The sequence below is a fragment of the Anser brachyrhynchus genome (assembly GCF_964034855.1).
Source record: "Anser brachyrhynchus genome assembly, chromosome: 29".
Taxonomy (NCBI): domain Eukaryota; kingdom Metazoa; phylum Chordata; class Aves; order Anseriformes; family Anatidae; genus Anser; species Anser brachyrhynchus.
In genome coordinates, this window is record NC_137722.1 from 2,454,907 (window position 1) to 2,472,840 (window position 17,934).

At 72.4% G+C, this 17,934-nt stretch overlaps 1 protein-coding gene and 1 long non-coding RNA gene across 2 annotated transcripts; one reads left to right on the forward strand and one right to left on the reverse strand.

Moving 5' to 3' along the window:
• Positions 1-353: 353 nt before the first annotated feature.
• On the forward strand, positions 354-13,338 carry BAZ2A (bromodomain adjacent to zinc finger domain 2A). Its single transcript, XM_080570898.1, is given in 30 exon segments — positions 354-501; positions 3,151-3,288; positions 3,895-4,476; positions 4,992-5,177; positions 5,791-5,994; positions 6,331-6,555; positions 6,636-6,696; positions 6,794-6,902; positions 7,086-7,187; positions 7,303-7,513; positions 7,628-7,689; positions 7,861-7,926; positions 8,010-8,201; positions 8,314-8,568; positions 8,850-9,064; positions 9,151-9,225; positions 9,414-9,576; positions 9,681-9,740; positions 9,836-9,971; positions 10,076-10,671; positions 10,794-11,019; positions 11,178-11,333; positions 11,410-11,573; positions 11,650-11,933; positions 12,019-12,151; positions 12,244-12,390; positions 12,477-12,674; positions 12,676-12,704; positions 12,783-12,926; positions 13,024-13,338. Coding segments are annotated over 29 exon segments (5,286 nt in total). The 5' UTR covers positions 354-501; positions 3,151-3,152; the 3' UTR covers positions 13,193-13,338.
• A 3,668-nt stretch (positions 13,339-17,006) lies between these two features.
• LOC308184160 lies at positions 17,007-17,632 on the reverse strand. The gene is made up of 3 exons (XR_013942593.1): positions 17,510-17,632; positions 17,351-17,425; positions 17,007-17,249 (listed from the first exon to the last, which is right to left on the reverse strand). It is a non-coding gene; the product is annotated as an uncharacterized lncRNA (long non-coding RNA).
• Positions 17,633-17,934: the final 302 nt, after the last annotated feature.

Below are 17,934 nucleotides of genomic sequence, written 5' to 3' on the forward strand. Positions count from 1 at the left end.
CCGGGTACGTGCTGGGCCCCCCCGGACCCCCCTCGGGGTGACGTCAGCGGGGATCCCGGGGAGGGGGGGGGGGGGGATCCCGAGCCTGGGGGCGCCCCCCCGGGACCGTGCCGGGGGCCGGGGCCCGGCTGCGGGGGGGGGGAGCGGGGAGGAGGAGCGGGGGCGGCCCCACGTGGGGGATTCCCCCCGCCGGGGGCGGGGATCCCCCCCCCCACGTGGGCGCGGGCCCCGCCCCCCCCCCGGTGACGCGCGGCGCCGCTCCCCGGTGACGCCACCGCGGCGGCGGTGACGTGGGCGCGGAGGGGGCGGGGCCGGGACCGCCCGGCGGCGCGCGGCGCTTCCTGCCCTGCGCCGCTCGGCTCCGCTCGGCTCGGCTCGGGGCGGCCCGGCCCGGTCCGGCCCGCGCCATGCGGAGCCGCCTCCCCCCCCCCCCCCCGCCCCGCGCCGCGTGAGCCGGGCCCGACCCGGGGCGCCCGCCGGGCCCGCACCGCCGCCTGCCAGGTCCGGGGGGAACGGGAATGGGGGGGGGGGGGGGAACGGGAATGGGGGGGGGGGGGGGGAAGGGGGCTGCGGGGGGGGGGGGGCGTTCCGCGGCGGCCGGTAACGGCCGGTAACGGCGGGGGGGGGGGAGAGGGAGACGGGACCCGGCCCGGAACCCGCGGGGAGCCCCGGGGAGCCCCTGCCCCCACCTCGGCTCTGCCGAGGCCGCCGGTGCTCGGTGAGCCCCCCCCGCCTCCCCGTCTCCCGGCCCGGTCCCCCCCTTCCCGGTCCCCCCCCCCCCCCCCCTGTGGTGCCGGTGCCCGGTGCGGGGCTCAGCGGGGAGCCCGGGGCCGGTCCCGGTGCCCGGTGCGGGTTCCCCCCCCCCCTCCCCTCGTAGCGCAGCGGGGAGCCCGGCCCGGTGCCCCCCCGGCAGCGGGTGGGAGCGGGGCCGCCCCGGGGGGCGCGGCGGGGGCAGCTCGGGGCCGGGGGTCCCGGCTCAGCGCCCGGTGCCGGCCTTTCCCCCCCCGCCCGCCCCCCCGCTGCAGGAAGCGGCCGGGAAATGGCAGCCGGGGGTTGCGTCGCCTTGTTTTTGAAACGTCCTCCCCGGCCCGGCCGCGCTCGGCTCCCGGTTCCCCTCCCGGGGCTGCCCGGGGCCACCGAGGACCCTCCCGGGGAGCCCCCGCCGGCACCGCCGCCCGCTCGCAGCCCTCGGTCCGGGGGACTTCGGGTCCCGGTGGGCTCACGGCCCCCAGCCCGGTTTGCTCGCAGCCACGCCGCACCGGCTGCGCCAGCCCCGGGGGGACCGGGCACGGCCCCCGCCTCCGTCCAGCCCGGGCCTGGCGCTGCCCCCGGTGCCGGCGCATCCCCGCGGCCAGGCCTTCGCCCTCCTTGCCCGCACGGCTCCGGTTACGGCCTGGCCCAGTTTGCGGCAGGGCCGTGACGGGTGGCCTCTGCCCGCCGCACCCAGGGCTGGCAGCGGGCGGCCGGGCGCTGGCACCGCTCCCGGAGGTGCCGAGGGCGGCTCCAGTCGGGACAGGCCCCGGTGTCGCCGTGCCAGCGCCGGGCACGCCGCTGGTCCCCAGCGCGAGGCGCTGCCGGACCCCCGCTCCCCTCCTGGGGACGGCGTCGCCGCTCAGCCCCGCTCCCTTCCCTGCCCTTCGGCCTCCCGGCGCTCGCTGCCATCAGTTCCCCGTCTTCCCCGCTTTTATTCCGCCCTCCTGGCTCCGCTCCCCCCTCGTTGCCTCCACTCGGCCCCCTCCCGGCGCTGGCGCGCGCCCCAGCCCGCAGCAGCCACCTGTCCGGTTCTGGCACCTCCGGCCGCCTCCTCTGACCTCTCGCGGCCCCGCAGCGCCTTTCCCGGCCGGCCGGCGCATCAGATGCTGGGAGGTGCCGGGGAGGCTTTTTGTCTTTCTTCTCCTCGGCCTCCGGCCGGGCTCCCCCGGGGGAAGGGTCCCGCGGGCAGGGGCAGAGCCGAGCCGGGGGTGGTGGGGCCGGGATCTGGTCCCGGCTCGCTGCAGGGGGGGGGGGACACCCGGGACACCCGGGAGCGCCATGCGTGCAGCAGCCGCGTCACCGCCCATACGGGTTTCTCGGGCGGATGAATCAGCCCGGTGTCCCTGGCGGCCGGGGGGGGCTCCGTCCCCGCTGGAGCCCCGGGCGGCGCAGGCTGGGCCGTGATGAAATCCCCGTCCAGGTTTCGACACGGCCGCGCTGCCGGGCCGCGTGCTTGTGGCAGCGACGGCCCTTCCGGAGGGGATGGCGGAGCCGGCGCCGCCTCTGCCCTCGGCTGATCGCGGGTTCGGCCTCCGTGGGGTGGGCGACTGTGGCCCCCGGGGGGGGTCCCGGGGGTCCCCACCTCATCAGCTGGGCCCTCAGAGCCGGCACAGCTCCTTGGCTCAGGGCGAGGAGCTGGGGACAGCGGGGCACGGAGCCCCCCAGCTCCCGGCTGTGAAACGAGGCCAGCCCGGATCCTGCCTCGAGCAGCTGGTGCGCGGACGTCCCCGGAGCCGCGTTTCGGGAGGGGACGGGCTCCGGGCGTCGTGGCCGTGCCCCCTGCGGCATCGCTGGGCCGTGCCGCGGGCAGGGGGGGACGCAGGGTCCGAGGGGCCCGGCCGTCCCCACGGGGCTCTCTCTGCGGGTTCCCGGGGGAAGGCCAGGCCGCGCCGCGTCCCCACAAGGTCACAGACCCTCCTGGGGGGGGGCCGGTGCCTCGCGCCGTGCTCCTGCCCCGGGTCGGGAGCCCAGGGGAGGTGGGGGCTCGGCGCGGAGCCGAGCTCAGTGTGGAAAGAAGCCCCCGCGGGGAGCAGGCGAGCCTTCTCGGTGGCGGCCTTCCCTGGGGACGCGGGAGCGCGGTGACGAGCTGCGCTCACGCAGGTGGCAGCTCGGCGCGCGCGGTGCTGCCGGGCCTGGGGCCGGCTCGCCGCGGAGGCGGCACCGCGGGCTCGGTGAGGGGGCAACGGGGGGGCTTTGGCCGCTGCCAGATGGCGGCCGGGGGCTCCCCCTGCCCCAGCCCCGTCCTGCGGGGCACGGCGCCGCCGGCTCTGGGGAGCGGCTGTGCCCAGGCACGAGCGCAGGGCGTGGGGCAGAGCCTCCCACGTGGGTGGGGGCCCCCACCCTGCCCCGCTGGGTGGCCGGGCAGCGTGTAACCCCGCGCTTCTTCTCCCCTCCCAGACATGGACACAAACAACCATTTCAACTTCCCGGGCCTTTCCTCCGTACCTACTGCCTCAGGACTGAAACCCACGCCTTCCTCAGGGGACAGCCTGTACACCAACGGGGCTGCACTCAGCTTCCCCCCGCAAGGGAAAAGTAAGTGCCACGGCACACCTGGGCACCCCGCGTCCCCCCGCCCCGCCAGGCTGCGGTGGCGGCGTCCGCCCTCGTTACGGGGGAGCTGGCTCACCAGGGAGCGTGTGCTCGGCAGGGCAGCACCGCCCCGACCGTCCCCTCGTGGTTTCATGCCCTTGGCGCGAGGAGGGGGCCTCGGCTGCGGAGCCTTCGCAGCGTCCCCGCCGTGCCGGGGAGTCCCAGGGCAGCAGGGACGGGGGTGAGCCTTGGGGGTTTTCTCCGGCCACGTAGGGGCTGGGGGCCGGAGGGGTCTCTGCACACCCCCGGTCGCTTTGGCCTAGAAAAGAGCGGCCAGGCCAGAACGGGGTCTGCGCGTGGATTTGGCCAGCCGGCTGATCCCTGCGCAGCCCTGCCAGGCGCTCGGCTAATCCCCCGCCTCCTGCTGCTCGCAGCCCCGCGGGGTCGGTTCCTCCGCGCCGGGAGGGAGCAGCCTGCTCCGTGCAGGGACGGTGGTGCTGGGGGAGGGCGGGGGGCGTCATCCGGCTGTCCCCAAGCCCTCTCGTCTGGCCTGGACGTTGGGAAGTCCCTGCCGTGCCGTTAACGCATTTGTCTCTTCGCCCTCCGCAGGTCTGAACGGGGGCATGAATGTCAATGGCTTCTCTACTGTATCTCACACCAGTACTTCAGGGACCTTCACCTCCAGCACGCATTCCTCGGGCACGCCTCACCTCCGCTCCTACGACTGCCTCTGGGACTACGCGCAGTACCAGCCGGCCGGCGCGGGCGGCCTCAAGGACGGCAGCCCCAGCGCCGCTCCGTTCCCCAGCCTCGCGCAGTTCCCCCTCAACGGCGTGGCGGGGGGGTCCCGGCCGGCCTCCCCAGGGCACAGCGCCAACCTGCGGGGCACCGGGCAGGAGCTCTGGGGCAACGGCACCCCTGGCTCCATGGGGCTCAACTTCGACTCTCAGGAGCTCTATGACTCCTTCCACGACCAGAACTTTGAGCTGATGCCAAACGGGCCGGCCAGCTTCTACGCGGCCTCGCAGCCGTCCCCCATGCTGGGCTCTGGCGAGCCACCCTTCCCGCTGCCGCCGGAGGAGCCGGGCGCCGGCGAGGACGATGCCGAGGCCGCCAAGGAGATGTCCCCGGCCATTGCAGAGAACGGGGGCGGGCTGGTGGGCAGCATGGAGCTGGAGGACACGCAGCCAGGTAGGAGCCCTGGCTTGGGATCCACCCGCGTTGGGCGTTCTGCTCCCTGGGGAGGGCCGGCCTCACCCCCCGCCACGAGCCCCATCGGGGTTTGGCCTCTCGCGGCTTGGAGTAGCTTTTGGGATCTTGTTAGGCTGGGCTGAGCGTCGCCTGTGGCGTCACCGCCGGCGGAGCAGCGTTCCCGTCCGCCTGCAGGGGCGTGCAGCAGCCGGGGTCCTGCAGCCGCCCGCCCGCCCGCCACGGGACTCCCTGGGGGCTGGCATCTCACAGAGACCCCGGGACGGGCGCCGGGAGGGGACTGGTGGCAGCGCGGCCCCGGGAGGCAGCGGGGAAGGACGGGAGGAGGCTGGGCAGCAAACAGCCGTGGCGTGGGGATGAGGGCAGGAGCAGCGGGTCGGGCAGGAGCAGCGAGTCACACCGCACGACGCCTTCAGGGCAGGGCTGGCTGGGCCCCGGGCTCCGTTCCCGAGTGCCTCCTGCCCCAGGGTTTGCTTTCGGACTCTTGCTCCCTTTAGACTTGAAGCTCTGCAGCTACAACGGCTCTGCCCCCGCCGTGGTGCCGCTGAGCCAGGAGGACTCGGTCCTGGCCCCTGCCGTGGGCAGCGGCTGCCTGGGGGACGCGTCGCCCATCACCGCTCCGCTGGAGGACGCGCACATCCTGAGCGAAGACCCCCTGGAGCCCTTCGAGTCCCTGGCCAGAGGTAGGGAGGCCGCCGTGGCACCGGGGTCTAGAGGCCGGGCGCGTGCCGGGCAGCTCCCGGCCGGCGGTGCGGGGCGGCTGCCTCCGCTCCTCTCCCCCCCTCCTCCGGGCAGCGCGGGACCCTCTCCCGCGGGCGACGGCGACGGCGGAGGCCGATGGTGATGGTGGAGGCCGAGGCCTTCGGCGCTGCCTCCTGCAGCAGCGCCAGCCCCGGGCAGGCGAGGGGCGGGCCCGCGCCCGCGTCCCTCCCGCGCCAGCCCTCCTCCGCGCTCCCTTCCTTCCCTTCCCAGCTCCGTGACGAAGCTGTTACTCAGCGCCTGAACTTCCGCGCTGGTGAACATCACCGCCACCGCCGCCACGGCCATTTTGGGCTCCGCTTCCCAAAGGAGGGGGCGTGGCTGGGGGCTGCCGAAATCCCTTAACCCCTCTTCTGCCGGTGCCTTTTCGGCTCCGGGGGGGGGGGGTTTGATCGTCCCCGAGGCCCTCTCCACCCGGCGGGTCTGGCCGCCCCCCGGGAGCGGAGATGTGGGTTTGCGTGCCCCCAACATGCTCGGAGACGGGGGGGCCCCCTGCGCGCGGCCCCGCCGAGGTCCTGGTGCTGATCCCCCCCCCAGACCCAGGCACCGGGGACCTCTACGCGATGGACGACTCGCAGCTGGTGAGCGACAAGTCCCCCCTGGAGGAGCCCCCCGACGTGCCCAGCCTGCGGTGCTCTGCCAGCCCCCCCCTCCATGCCGCCGGCCCCTTCAGCCTGCTGGCGGCCGGCCGGCCAGCCCCCCCGCTGCTCGCCAGCCCCGACTCGCCGCCTGCCCTGCACGGTACGTGGACGGCCCCATGGGCCCCCCGGCTGCCGCCGCGGGGGGAGCACGGCCACCCAGCCGCCGTGCGGTGCCTCTTTGTGCAGGGCCGCGGGCCCTGGCCGGTGGCAGTGGGTGCGTGGGGACCCCGCAGCTCCCGGCGCTGAGCCCCAAGGAGCCCCAGCTCAGAGCGTGCTGGGGGGAGCCGGTGCGGGGTCCAACGCTGCCGGGGCTGCCCGCGGGGAGGGGGACGCACAGCCCTGTCCTCGTGCTCGGCGGGTGGGGGCTGTCCGCTGCCATGGGCGGAGCAGGAAGGGAGCAGAGCTCGCGGTGACGTCCCTGACCTTGGCTCTGCAGACAGCAGCCTAGACCTGAACAGCAGCAGCCACGCGGGGCCGGAGGGGTCGGGGTCCCTGGAGCTCGACGACGCTCCCCTGGAGCCAGAGTCCGCATCCCCCTCCGCGGAGGAGGAGGAGGAGGAGGAGGAAGAGGAGGAGGAGGCTGCTGATAGCTGCACGGAGGCTTCAGCTGCGCCAGAAGGCGAGAGCGAGGAGGCCGCCCCGCTCAGCGTGTCGGCGGGAGGTGAGGACGGAGCCCCCCCTTGGCTGGGCGCCCAGCGCGCCGCCAGCGCTCGCCGAGCTCAGGTCCCCTCTGTCCCGCAGGGGATGCCCCCCGCAGGCGCATCGCCACCCCGGAGGAGGTGCGCTTCCCGCTGCAGCACGGGTACGTGGCCCCGTCCCCGTCCCTCCGTCCCACGGCCGCAGGGCCCCCGCGTGGCCGAGGCCGTGCCGGGCCCCGGCTGAGGCGCTCCTGTGCCCAGGTGGAGGAGGGAGGTGCGGATCAAGAAGGGGAACCACCGCTGGCAGGGCGAGACCTGGTACTACGGGCCCTGCGGGAAGAGGATGAAGCAGTTCCCGGAGGTGATCAAGGTACGGCGAGCGAGGAGAGGGCAGCATTGCCGCAGGGCCAGCCCCCGATCGGCCCTCGGCTCTGCCGGAGTCCCCCGCTGCAGAGGGCAGATGCTGTTTGCCAGGGGGCCGGGAGCGCTGAGCCCCCCCCCCCGTCACGCACCCTCACGGCCTTCATCCTCCTCTTCTTCCTCCTGCCCCCAGTACCTGAACAGGAACGTGGTGCAGGACGTCCGCCGCGAGCACTTCAGCTTCAGCCCCCGCATGCCGGTTGGAGACTTCTACGAGGAGCGGGACACGCCGGAGGTGGGCCTGGCGCCCGGGCCGTGCCGTGGGACTCCAGGCTGCTCCGCGGGACGCGGCACTGGCAGTGGGGCCGTGGGGGCGTCCTCTCCTGGGGTGACCGCCTTTTGTCCCGCAGGGCCTGCAGTGGGTGAAGCTGAGCCCCGAGGAGATCCCGTCCCGCATCCAGGCCATCACGGGCAAGCGCGGGCGTCCCCGCAACGCGGAGAAGGCCAAGACCAAGGAGACGCCCGCCGTGAAGCGCGGCCGGGGCCGGCCCCCCAAGGTCAAGATGGTCGACCTGCTGAGCAAGACAGACGCTCGGCTGCTGAAGAGGCTGGAAGCCCAAGGTACCCCTCCCCGGCCCCTCCAGCTCAGGTGCTGCCCATCGCAGCCCACCCTGCAGGGGGGCTGCAGCCCTGGCGCCCGCTCCCTGGTGCCAGCCTCCCTCTCTGCCCTCGCAGAGGTGCTCAGCGATGAGGACAAGCTGAAAATGAGCAAGATCAAGAAGAAAATGAGGCGGAAGGTACGAGTGGCTGCGGGGGGAAGGCAGGGCGAGGGCTGGGGGCAGCTCCGGGCTTCCTCCACGTCCTGCAGCTCCGCGGGCCCCAGCTGTGCCCAGTGGCTGGGGCAGGGGGCTGCTGCTGTGCCCCCCCGTCAGCCGCCGTCTCTCTGAGCTGGGGCTTGTCCCTCCCAGGCCAAGAACAAGCAGAAGCAGGAAGCGAAAGCTCCCAAAGCGAAGGAAGCCAAGAAGAAGTCCAAGGTGAGTCTGCGGCGGCTGTGGGGGCCCTGGAGGGGGCGGAGGTGGAGCCCCCATCCCCACAGATCCCGGGGTTTTGTTCTCAGGCCAAGGAGAAGAAGGGCAAGCCGGAGAAGGCCAAGGAAAAAGTGCGGCCCAAGGAGAAGAAGGGCAAAGGGGCTCGCAAGGTGGACAAGGGCCTGTTGGCGCAGCGGCGCCTGGAGGAGCGGCGGCGGCAGCAGCTCATCCTGGAGGAGATGAAGAAGCCGACGGAGGACATGTGCCTGGGGGACCACCAGGTGGGCCGGGCCTTGCAGCGAGACGTGGGGGGAGCCGGCCGGGCCGAGCCCACGGGCAGATAGCCCGGCTGGTGCCTCGCGTGCCCTGATTGCCTCCTCTCCTGCCCTGCAGCCGCTGCCGGCCTTCTCCCGCATCCCGGGCCTCGTCTTGCCCAGCTGCGCCTTCTCCAACTGCCTGACGGTCGTGGAGTTCCTCCAGAGCTACGGCAAGGTCCTGGGCTTCGACCCGGCCAAGGACGTGCCCAGCCTGTGCACGCTGCAGGAGGGGCTGCTGGGGCTGGGTGACAGCGCGGGCGAGGTGCAGGACCTGCTGGTGCGGCTGCTGCAGGCCGCGCTCTACGACCCCGGGCTGCCCCCCTACTGCCAGGTGAGTGGTTGCGTCCCCGTCCCCGTGTCCGCTGTCACACGCGGGCAGCAGGGCTGTTGGTGCCCACAAGGCTCCCGCGCTGCGCTCCAGGAGCTGCTGTCCTTGCCGCAGCCTCCCCTGCCTCTCCCTGTGCCCCTCCAGTTCCCAGCCTCATCCGGGGTCACCCCTGGGCTCGCCCCCTCTCAGGCTTGGGTTTTCCCAGCTCAGCTGCTGGTGTCCCCGTTTTTTTCCCCTTCCTGCTGACCCCCCCACGCTCTCTAACACCCCTTCTTGCTCCCCAGTCCCTGAAGATCCTGGGGGAGAAGGTGTCAGAGATCAGCCTGAACCGTGACACCGTCTCCGAGGTGCTGCGCTGCTTCCTCACGGCGTACGGGGCGGAGGACGAGCTGTGCGAGGGGCTGCGCACGAAGCCCTTCCAGGCGCTGCCCCCCGACAAGAAGGCCGCCATCCTGGCCTTCCTGGTGAACGAGCTCAACAGCAGCACCCTCATCATCAAGTGAGCGCGGGCTTGGGGCGAACGTGGGCTCTGCTCCTGCCCTCCTCGCGGAGCTGCGTGGAGCTGAGCCCCTCGTCTCCTTGCAGCGAGATCGACAAGACCCTGGAGAGCATGGCCAACTACAGGAAGAGCAAGTGGATCATCGAGGGCCGGCTGCGCAGGTGGGCGCTGCGCTGCGGGACGTGCCTGCCTCCTGCCCGCGGTCTCCAAAACCTTCCCTTCCGCGCCCCTGGGGCTCGAGCAGGCTTGGGGCGTTCTTGCAGTGCCGCCGGGTGCCTGCACGCCTCAGCTTGCCGGGGAGCGAGGCAGAGAGCAGGCGGGTGCTGGAGGCTGCGCCGCGTCTCGGCAGGTTGAAGGTGGCCCTGGCCAAGAAGACGGGGCGCCCCGAGTCGGAGATCACGGGCCTGGACGACGGGCGGCGCAGGCGCAGCTCCCGCCTGACGGAGGAGCCCAGCCTGGAGCTGGAGGAGGAGGAGGAGAGCCGAGGACGCAAATCCCGCCGGGACGAGGAGGTGAGGATGTGGCCTCCGGGGACGGGGAGCGGTTTGGGGCAGCCTTCGGGGATCTCTTCCCGGTCCTGCCGATGCCTCCCTGACGGGTCCCTTGCCTCCCCCAGGCCGACACGTCCGCCTCCAGCGTCCCCGAGCTCGAGCGGCAGATCGAGAAGCTGGCCAAGGTGCGCGGGTGGCGGAGGGGCCACGGCTCGGCCGGTGCCGCGGGTCCCCCGGTGCCAGTCCCTGCGGTCCCTCACCGCCCGCGCTCTCCCTGCAGCGGCAGATGTTCTTCCGCAAGAAGCTGCTCCACTCCTCGCAGACGCTGCGGGCGGCCTCGCTGGGCCAGGACCGGTACCGGCGCCGGTACTGGGTGCTGCCTCACCTGGGCGGGATCTTTGTGGAGGGTGCCGAAGGTGAGCTGGGACTGGGCTCCGGGGCCGCGCTGCAGACCCCCTCTCGGCTGCTGACCCCCTTCACTGCTGCAGACCCCACCCTTCACCTCCCGCTGTCCTCATAGCAGCCGATCCGGCTCCCGAGGAGCACCCCGAGGAGAAGCCGTCTTCCCACGTGGCGCCGGTGAAGGAGGAGCCCTTGGACGTGGAGGTGCCCGTCCCCGTGCCCGTGCCCAGCCGGGTGAACTGCGCGGCCTCGCGTGCCCGGGGGCGGCCGCGGAAGAGCAAGGAGGAGCCGCGGAAGAGCAAGGAGGAGCCGCCCCCACCCTGCAGGCCCAAATCCCCCCCCATCAACGGGGTCCTGGAAGAGCCGATGAGCCTGGGGCAGAGCCAGCACGACCTCAGCCAGTCCGCCTTCCTCTCCTGGCTGAGCCAAACGCAGTCATCCTTACTCAAGGACTCGGTCCTCACCCCGGACAGCAGCCCCGGCAAGGGGGAAGGGGGGCTCCAGCCGCTCGAGACCCCGGCGGACCCCATGGCGGAGGAGGAGAGCGCCACAGGGGCCGTGGAAAAGCGGGGGCCCTGGTTCAACCTGCTGCCCCGGACACCCTGCGACGACCGACCCCCCCTCGCTACCTCCTCAGCCGAGCCCTCCCCACGCACCAGCTCGCAGCCCCGTGGCCAGCCCCGGGGCGAGCAGCCCAAGGCTTCGGCCAGGCAGGTGGGTGCCCGGGGCCGACCGCAATGGCCGGGGCACGGGGAGGGGTCCGAGGGGTGCTGGGGTAGGGGGGCAAGGAGCAGGTGCGGGGCTGTCCTTAGTCCAACGGGCTCTGTCCCCTCCAGCTGAACGGGCTCCCCGCTGATGACCCCACGTCTCCCCTGCTTGCTTCCACCCCGGTCCACGCCGACGCCAAGGCCCACGGCGCCTGCCCCAGGAGCCGGAGCAGCCTGGAGAAGCTCCAGGACGTGCCGGGGCAGCCCAAGCGCCGAGGGCGGCCTCCGACCAAGTTCTTCAAGCAGATCGAGCAGAAGTACTTGACCCAGCTGACGGAGCAGCCCGTTCCCCCTGGTGAGAGCCCCGCCAGAGATCCCGGCTGCCAGGCCGAGCTGTGGCCTTGCTTCTCCCCGGGGAAACCCGTTGGGTTTTGGGGCCGGCTCTGCCACGCGAGGCCGTGGGGCAGGGGATGCCGGCGCCTCAGGGCTGAGCTGCGTGGTGCTGCCTTGCAGAGATGCAGAGCGGCTGGTGGTGGCTGCAGGACCCCGAGGAGCTGGAGGCGGTGGCTCGCGCTCTGCACCCGCGGGGCATCCGGGAGAAGGCGCTCCACAAGCACCTCACCAAGCACAAGGAGTACCTGCGGGAGGTCTGCCTGCGCGCCACCACGGGTAAGAGCTGCCTGCTTGGGGCAGGGCGTGAGCCTGGCTCCGCGTCCCCCCCGCCAACCCCCCCCTCTGTCCCCAGACCCCATCTTCCACCTGCGCCCCGAGGCGGCCGGCGCCGCCATGTCTCAGGAAGCCCTGGCTCAGTGGTCGGTGATGGAGAAGGCCTACGAGACCGACCTCTCCATCCTGCAGTGGGTGGAGGAGCTGGAGCAGCGCGTGCTGATGGCCGACCTGCAGATCCGGGTAGGCGCTGGGCTGGGGGCTGCCCGCGCGGTGGCCTCGGGCCGGGCGCCCTCCCTGAGACCCCTCTCTCCCGCAGGGCTGGACGTGCCCCAGCCCCGACTCCACGCGGGACGACCTGCGGTACTGCGAGCACAAGGTGGAGCCCCTGGAGGACATCACGGTCCGGAGCCGGCGGGACGGGCTGCCGCTGTGCCGTGAGCGCACCAACCCCCTGGACCTGGCGGTCCTGCGGCTGGCGGCGCTGGAGCAGAACGTGGAGCGGCGCTACCTGAAGGAGCCGCTGTGGCCCCTGCACGAGGTGGTGGTGGAGAAAGCCGTGCTGAGCGGCCCCGAGGAGCTGAGCCTGGGCACCACCGAGATGTGAGCCCCCCGTCCGTGGGGGGTGGGGGCTGGCGGCGGGACCCCCGCGCCTCGGCTGAGCCCCGCGTCCCTCCTCCTCCCGCAGCGCCTACGAGATCACGCCCCGGGTGCGGACGTGGCGGCAGACGCTGGAGCGGTGCCGCAGCGCGGCCCAGGTCTCGCTCTGCATCTACCAGCTGGAGAAATCCATCGCCTGGGAGAAGTCGGTCAACAAAGTGGTGAGAGCCCGCGCCCTGCTGGGGTGGGGGGGGGGGAGCTGGGGGGGCCCCCCGCCCCGTGGCACCCCTGACGCCCCCGCCGGCCCCCGCAGACCTGCCTGGTGTGCCGGCGCGGGGACGACGACGAGCACCTGCTGCTGTGTGACGGCTGCGACCGCGGCTGCCACCTCTACTGCCACCGGCCCAAGATGACGGAGGTGCCCGAGGGCGACTGGTTCTGCTCCGTCTGCGTCTCCCAGGTGGGTGGCGGGGACCCCCCCGGCTCACGCAGTGCCCACCCCCCCAGCTCTGCTCCGCCGGTGACCCCCTCCCGGTCCCCTCACAGGCGGAGGCGTACCGGGACCCCAGCTCGCCCCGGCGAGGCAAGAAGCGGAAGCGGGGACGCCTCCTGGGGGGGTGCTCGGCGGAGGAGGAGGAGAGCCCCCGGCGCCGGGCGGCCTCGCGCCGCCGCGAGGGGCAGCCGCTGCCCCGCCACGCTGCCGAGGGGCTGTCCCCGGCCAAGCGGCGCGGCGCCATGCTGCGGAGCCAGCCCCAGCGACCTGACCTTCTGCGAGTGAGTGCTCGGGGGGGATGGCGGCGGGGGGGTACGGGGCCCCCGGGCCGCCTCCCCACCGCCTCCTTCCGTCGCCAGGATCATCCTGATGGAGATGGAGTCGCACGAGGACGCCTGGCCCTTCCTGGAGCCGGTCAACCCGCGCCTGGTGCCCGGCTACCGCAAGATCATCAAGAACCCCATGGACTTCGCCACCATGCGCACGCGGCTGCTGCGGGGCGGGTGAGCGCGGGGTGGCCCCCCCGGCCCACGTCCCCCTCAGCCCCCTCCGGGCCCCCCCAGCCCACCCCCCCGGGCCCTGACCTCCGTGCGCCCGCAGGTACTCGAGCTCGGAGGAGTTTGCGGCCGACGCCATGCTGGTGTTCGACAACTGCCAGACCTTCAACGAGGACGACTCGGACGTGGGCAAGGCCGGGCACGTCATGCGCAAGTTCTTCGAGAGCCGGTGGGAGGAATTTTATCAGGGAAAGCACGCGGCCCGGCCGTGAGCGACCCCCCCCCCGGCCGGGGATCCCCCCCCCCCGGCCCCAGAGCTGCCTCCCGGGAGCCGATCTCGCTGCCTGCTGAACCCCACGGGGGGCTGGGGGCCGGTGCCCAGGGCCCTGCCCTGGGGCAGGGGGGGTGGGGGGGCATCTCCCGCAGCCTGGACCCCCCCCCCCCCCCCCCCCCCCACCAAAATCCCTCCCTGCCCCCCCCCCCCCAGCACCACAAACTCACAGACTGTGTAAGCCAAAAAGAAAAAAAAAAAGAGGTGGTTTTTTTTTTTTTCTTTCTTTCTTTTAAATTTTATTTTCTGATTTAAAAACAGAAGCAGCCCCACCTAACCCCCCCCCCGTATCCTTCCCCGCTCCCCCACCCTAAAGAAAAAAACACAAAAAAACACAAAAAAACCACAAAAAAACGAGGAAAGCGAATAATCCCCGCGGGGAATATTTAATAATAGCAATAGTTCGTAGTGAATGTGTCCGAGCGCTCCTGTGCAGCGTCTACATGCATTAACGGCCAGTAAAGTGGACTTAGCCCCCCCCCCCTGCGGCCCCCCCCCAGCTCGCCGGCCTGGCCAGGACCCCCCCCCCCCCCCCCCGCGCAGACACTTTACGGGAGGGACCCCCCCTTCCCCCCCATCCCCCCCGCCCCGGTGCGCCCCTTCTGCTGTAGGACCCCTGCCCGCTGCGCCGGGGTGGGCGCTGCCCCCCCCCCCCCCCCACCTGGCTCCAGGGACCAAACCGGGGGGGGTGGGGGGGGGCCCCGCAGCCCCTTCCCTGCCTCCACTTCTCAGGAAGACCCCGGCCCTCACCCCCTAACCCCTACGTGAGGCCCCCCCCGGACCCCCCCACCCCTATCGGGACCCCCTCAGGGACGCTACCGCAGCTCCGGGCGGGGAGGGGGCCTGGCCCCCCCCCCAAAGCAGGGACTTGAAGCCTCAGGCGGGCGTTTGCTGCCCCCCCCCCCCCCCCCCCCCAAGAATGAGGAGGGGGGGGGGGGAAACAGAGGGGGGGGGGCCGGGGTCCCGCGGCCACGGTGGGGGCCCCCCCCCGCCCCCCAGCCCCGCCGGCCAGGATATTACGGGTACTCGCTCTGGGGTTCGGCGGGGCTGGGGAGGGGGGGCCCCGGCGTGTCCCCCCCCCGGCCCCACAGAGCACTGAAAACAACTCACCTACCTGGGCAGAGGGTGGGGGCCCCGGCCGCGCCCCCGCCCCCCCCCCCCCCCCCCGCGTCTCTCAAAGTAGCCTTTTTTCTATCGGATGACCTCAGAAACTTTTTATTTTATTTTTTATTTTTTTTTGCTTTGAAATACGAGGTGGAGTTGAAGTCTCTTTGAACCGACTTTATATTACGCGTAAATATTTATATTTTAGCTAAAGAACCGCGCTGTAACAAACTCGTCGTGGGGTTTGGGTTTTTGTTTTTGGTTTTTTTTCCCCCCCCCGGTCATGGCTGGGAGCCGTCAGCTTTGGGGTCGGTGTTGGCGTTTTTGGGTTTTTTTTTTTTTTTGGATTTTTTTTTTTTTCCCGTCGTGGGAAAGTTCTCGGGAGTCTCCGCAGCGTTCGCGTGTTCGTTCAGTTCAAGTTCAAGTTCGCCCCCCCCCCCCGCACCCCCTTTGCCACCCCCCCCCCCAAATCCCCCCCCCAGGGCCCAGCTCAGGGCCAGGGGCGCTTTCCTGCAGCCCCCCCCCCCCCCCCCCCCCTTTTCTATAACCAGCCGTGTCGGTTTAGTGACTTTTTTGATAAATGTACAGGTTTTTTGTGAATTTAAATTGATTTCTTTCTATATTTTTAGGACCAATCTCATTTTTAATAAGGTTTAAAGGAGAAAAAAAAAAAAAAAAAACAAACAAACAAAAAAAGAGCGCCCCCCCCCGCGCTGCCCCTCGCCCCCCCCCGGTTGTTGCCTGTTGCCGTCCCCACGAGCTGTAGGACCGTGCGTGTTGCGTTACGAGAATAAAAAAACTCACGTTTGGTAGACACCCCCTGGTCCGAGCCGTCTCTGGGGGGGGGCTGGGGGGGGCTTTCGGGGTCCCCGGGTGGCGGCGACCCCCCCCCCACCACCACCCCCCCCTTTCACACGACAGAGGCCGTCGCTTTTCTCGCCTTTTTTTTTTATTATTATTATTTAAAAGAAAAACCAAACGAAAAAAGTCCAAAAGGGGGAGCTCGGGGGGGGGTTGGGGGGGGGCCGGGGGGGGTTTGGGGGGGTTGGGGGGGGGGGCGAGCCGGCCGGAGCGCGGAAGCAGGAGGGAGAAATACAAAACTAGAAACCTCTCGAGATTCTAAAAAAAAGCAACTTAAAAACCTGTACAAAAGGCGCTACGTATAAATTAAAGGGGGGGGGGGGGGGCGCGAGGGGCCGGGGGGGGGCCGCAGCATCTCAGCTGCTGCTCGCCCCCTTCCTCCCCCCCCCCCCCCAGCAGGCAGGACCCCAGCGCCCCCCCCCCCCCCCCCCCCAGGCCCCCCCCCCTGCAGCAGGGTTGGGGGGGGGGGGGCTCAGCCCAGGGCCCCGTGGGGGGGGGGGATCCGCAGGGCCCCCGGGGGGGGGGGGGGGGGGGGATCGCAGGGCTCCTCTTTGGTTCCTTCCTTGGGGGGGGGGGGCCCAATTGGGGGGGGGGGGGATGGGGGGGCGCTAGCAGCAACAAGAGCGGTGGGTGATGGCTGGAAACCGGGGGCGCTGCCAGCCTGGGGGGGGGGGGGGGCGGGGGGGGGGGGGGGCAAAGGGCCATGAGCCCCCCCCCGCCCCCCCCCCCAGAAGACCTGGGCTGAGCACGCGCCGAGCTGTGGGTGAGGTAGATGTGTGGCCGGGGGGGGGGGGGGAAGGGGGGGGCCCCTCAGCCCCATGGGGGGACCGGGAAGCCCACTGCCCCGGGGGGGGGGGGTCAGGGGATCCCCCCCCCACTGCGCTGGGGGTGGGGGGACAGGGCTGGAAGAACCGGGGGGGGGCCCTGGACAGAGCTGGCACTGGGGGGGGGGCGGGGGGGGCACGGCTGGCCCCAGAGGTGGAAGCAAAGTGGGGGGGGGGGGGGGCAGGGGCAGCTCAGCACCCCCAATCTTTGGTTAAAAGCGATGCCCCCCCCCCCCCCCCCGCGGCCCCCCCCTCCCCCCCCTTGATTGTCGCTGCGCAAGCGGGGGGCACGGCGGGGGGGGGACGGGGGAGCCGCTGGCCCCCAGAGAGTGGGGGGGAAGGGGGGGGCGGGGGGGGGCGCAGGGTGAGTCTAAAGTGCCTGGCCGGCCCTTGGGGCGCCGTCGCCAGTAGAAGCGGTGGGGGGGGGGGGGGGGGGGTTATTGCACTTGTCCTGCCCCCCCCCCCGGGTTGGGGGCAAGGGGCGGGGGGAGACATGCACAGCCCCAGGCCCCCCCCCCCGGGACAGAAATGGCTGCGGGGGGGGGGGTGGGGGGGGGGGGGCAGCACCCCCGGCCTGCTGGGGGGCTGGGGCCCGGGGAGCCGGACCCTATCGGGGGGGCGGGGGGGGGGAGGGTCTGTCACTGCCCCCCCCCCCTCCAAGCCAGGGGCAATGACCGGGCAGCAGAAGGCACGGGGGGGCTCCGCAGCTCGGGGGGGGGGGGGGGGGGGGCCTGGCGGGGGGCTGCGGGCCGTGGAAGCACAAGGTGGGGGGGGGGGGGGGGGGCAGGGCTGCTGCAGCTGGGGAGCCCCTGCCCCCCCCCCCCCGGGGGGGTTCCTGTTTGTCTTTTTTTTTTTTTTTCCTTTTTTTTTTTTTTTCCATTTTTTAGAAAACGCAGGAGGAAAAAAAAGCCCTCCAAGGGGGGGGGGCGAGACGCGGGCCCCCACCCCCCGCCCCCCCCCGTTTCAGCCCCCCCCCCTTGCAGAGGAAGGGGCGACGTCGCCGGCGGCTGGCAGCGCTGCGGCGGGTGGGCTCCATCCCCGGGGGGGTGGGGGGGGGCAGCAGTGGAGGGGGGGGGGTCCCTCAGTGCTGCCGCCCCCCCCCCCCCCCCCCCAATCCCACTGCTACTTGGGGTAGGGGTAGGGGAAGGCGCTGGGCTCGGAGGGCGACTCGACGGGGCCGTGGCCGTGGCTCGGGGCAGCGCCGCCGTCCTGTGGGGAGGGGGCGGTGGGGACCGGGCCGGGACCCCCCCCCGGCCACGAGACCCCCCCCCGCCCCACCGTGCCCCCCCCCCCCCACGCCCAGCACTTACCTCCAGCGGGATGGCGGGCGGCACCGGGGGGTACGGCGGGAGGAAGGCTCCAGGCAGGGCGGTGGCAGGCACGTACTGGGGGGGGGGGGAGAAATGGGGGTGTCGGGCGGTGTTGGGGGGGGGGCACAACGTGGGGGGGGGCGGGGGGGGGGTCCTTACCGTGCCCGTGCTGCCCAGCGAGAGGTGGCCGAGCTGCTGGGCCAGGGGGGCCACCACGGAGGGCTGGAGGGGGACGGCGTGGTCCACGGCGGGGGCCAGCACCGCGCCCTGCACGGCTCCGTCAGCGGGGGGGGAGGGGGACGGGGGGGGGGCGTGGGGGGGGCACGTGGGGCAGGGGGGATGCGGGACCTGGGGCTGGGGGGGGGGGCACAGGGAGGGGCGGGGGGGGCGTGGCCAATCGTGTGGGCGTGGTCACGGGCAGGGTGGGCGGGGCCTTGAGCACAGGGGGCGGGGCAACAGCCACAGGGGGCGGGGCTCTGGGCAAAGTGGGCGGGCCTTGAGCACGGGGCGGGGCTCTGGGCAAAGTGGGCGGGGCCTTGAACACAGGGGGCGGGGCTCTGGGCAAAGTGGGCGGGGCCTCGAGC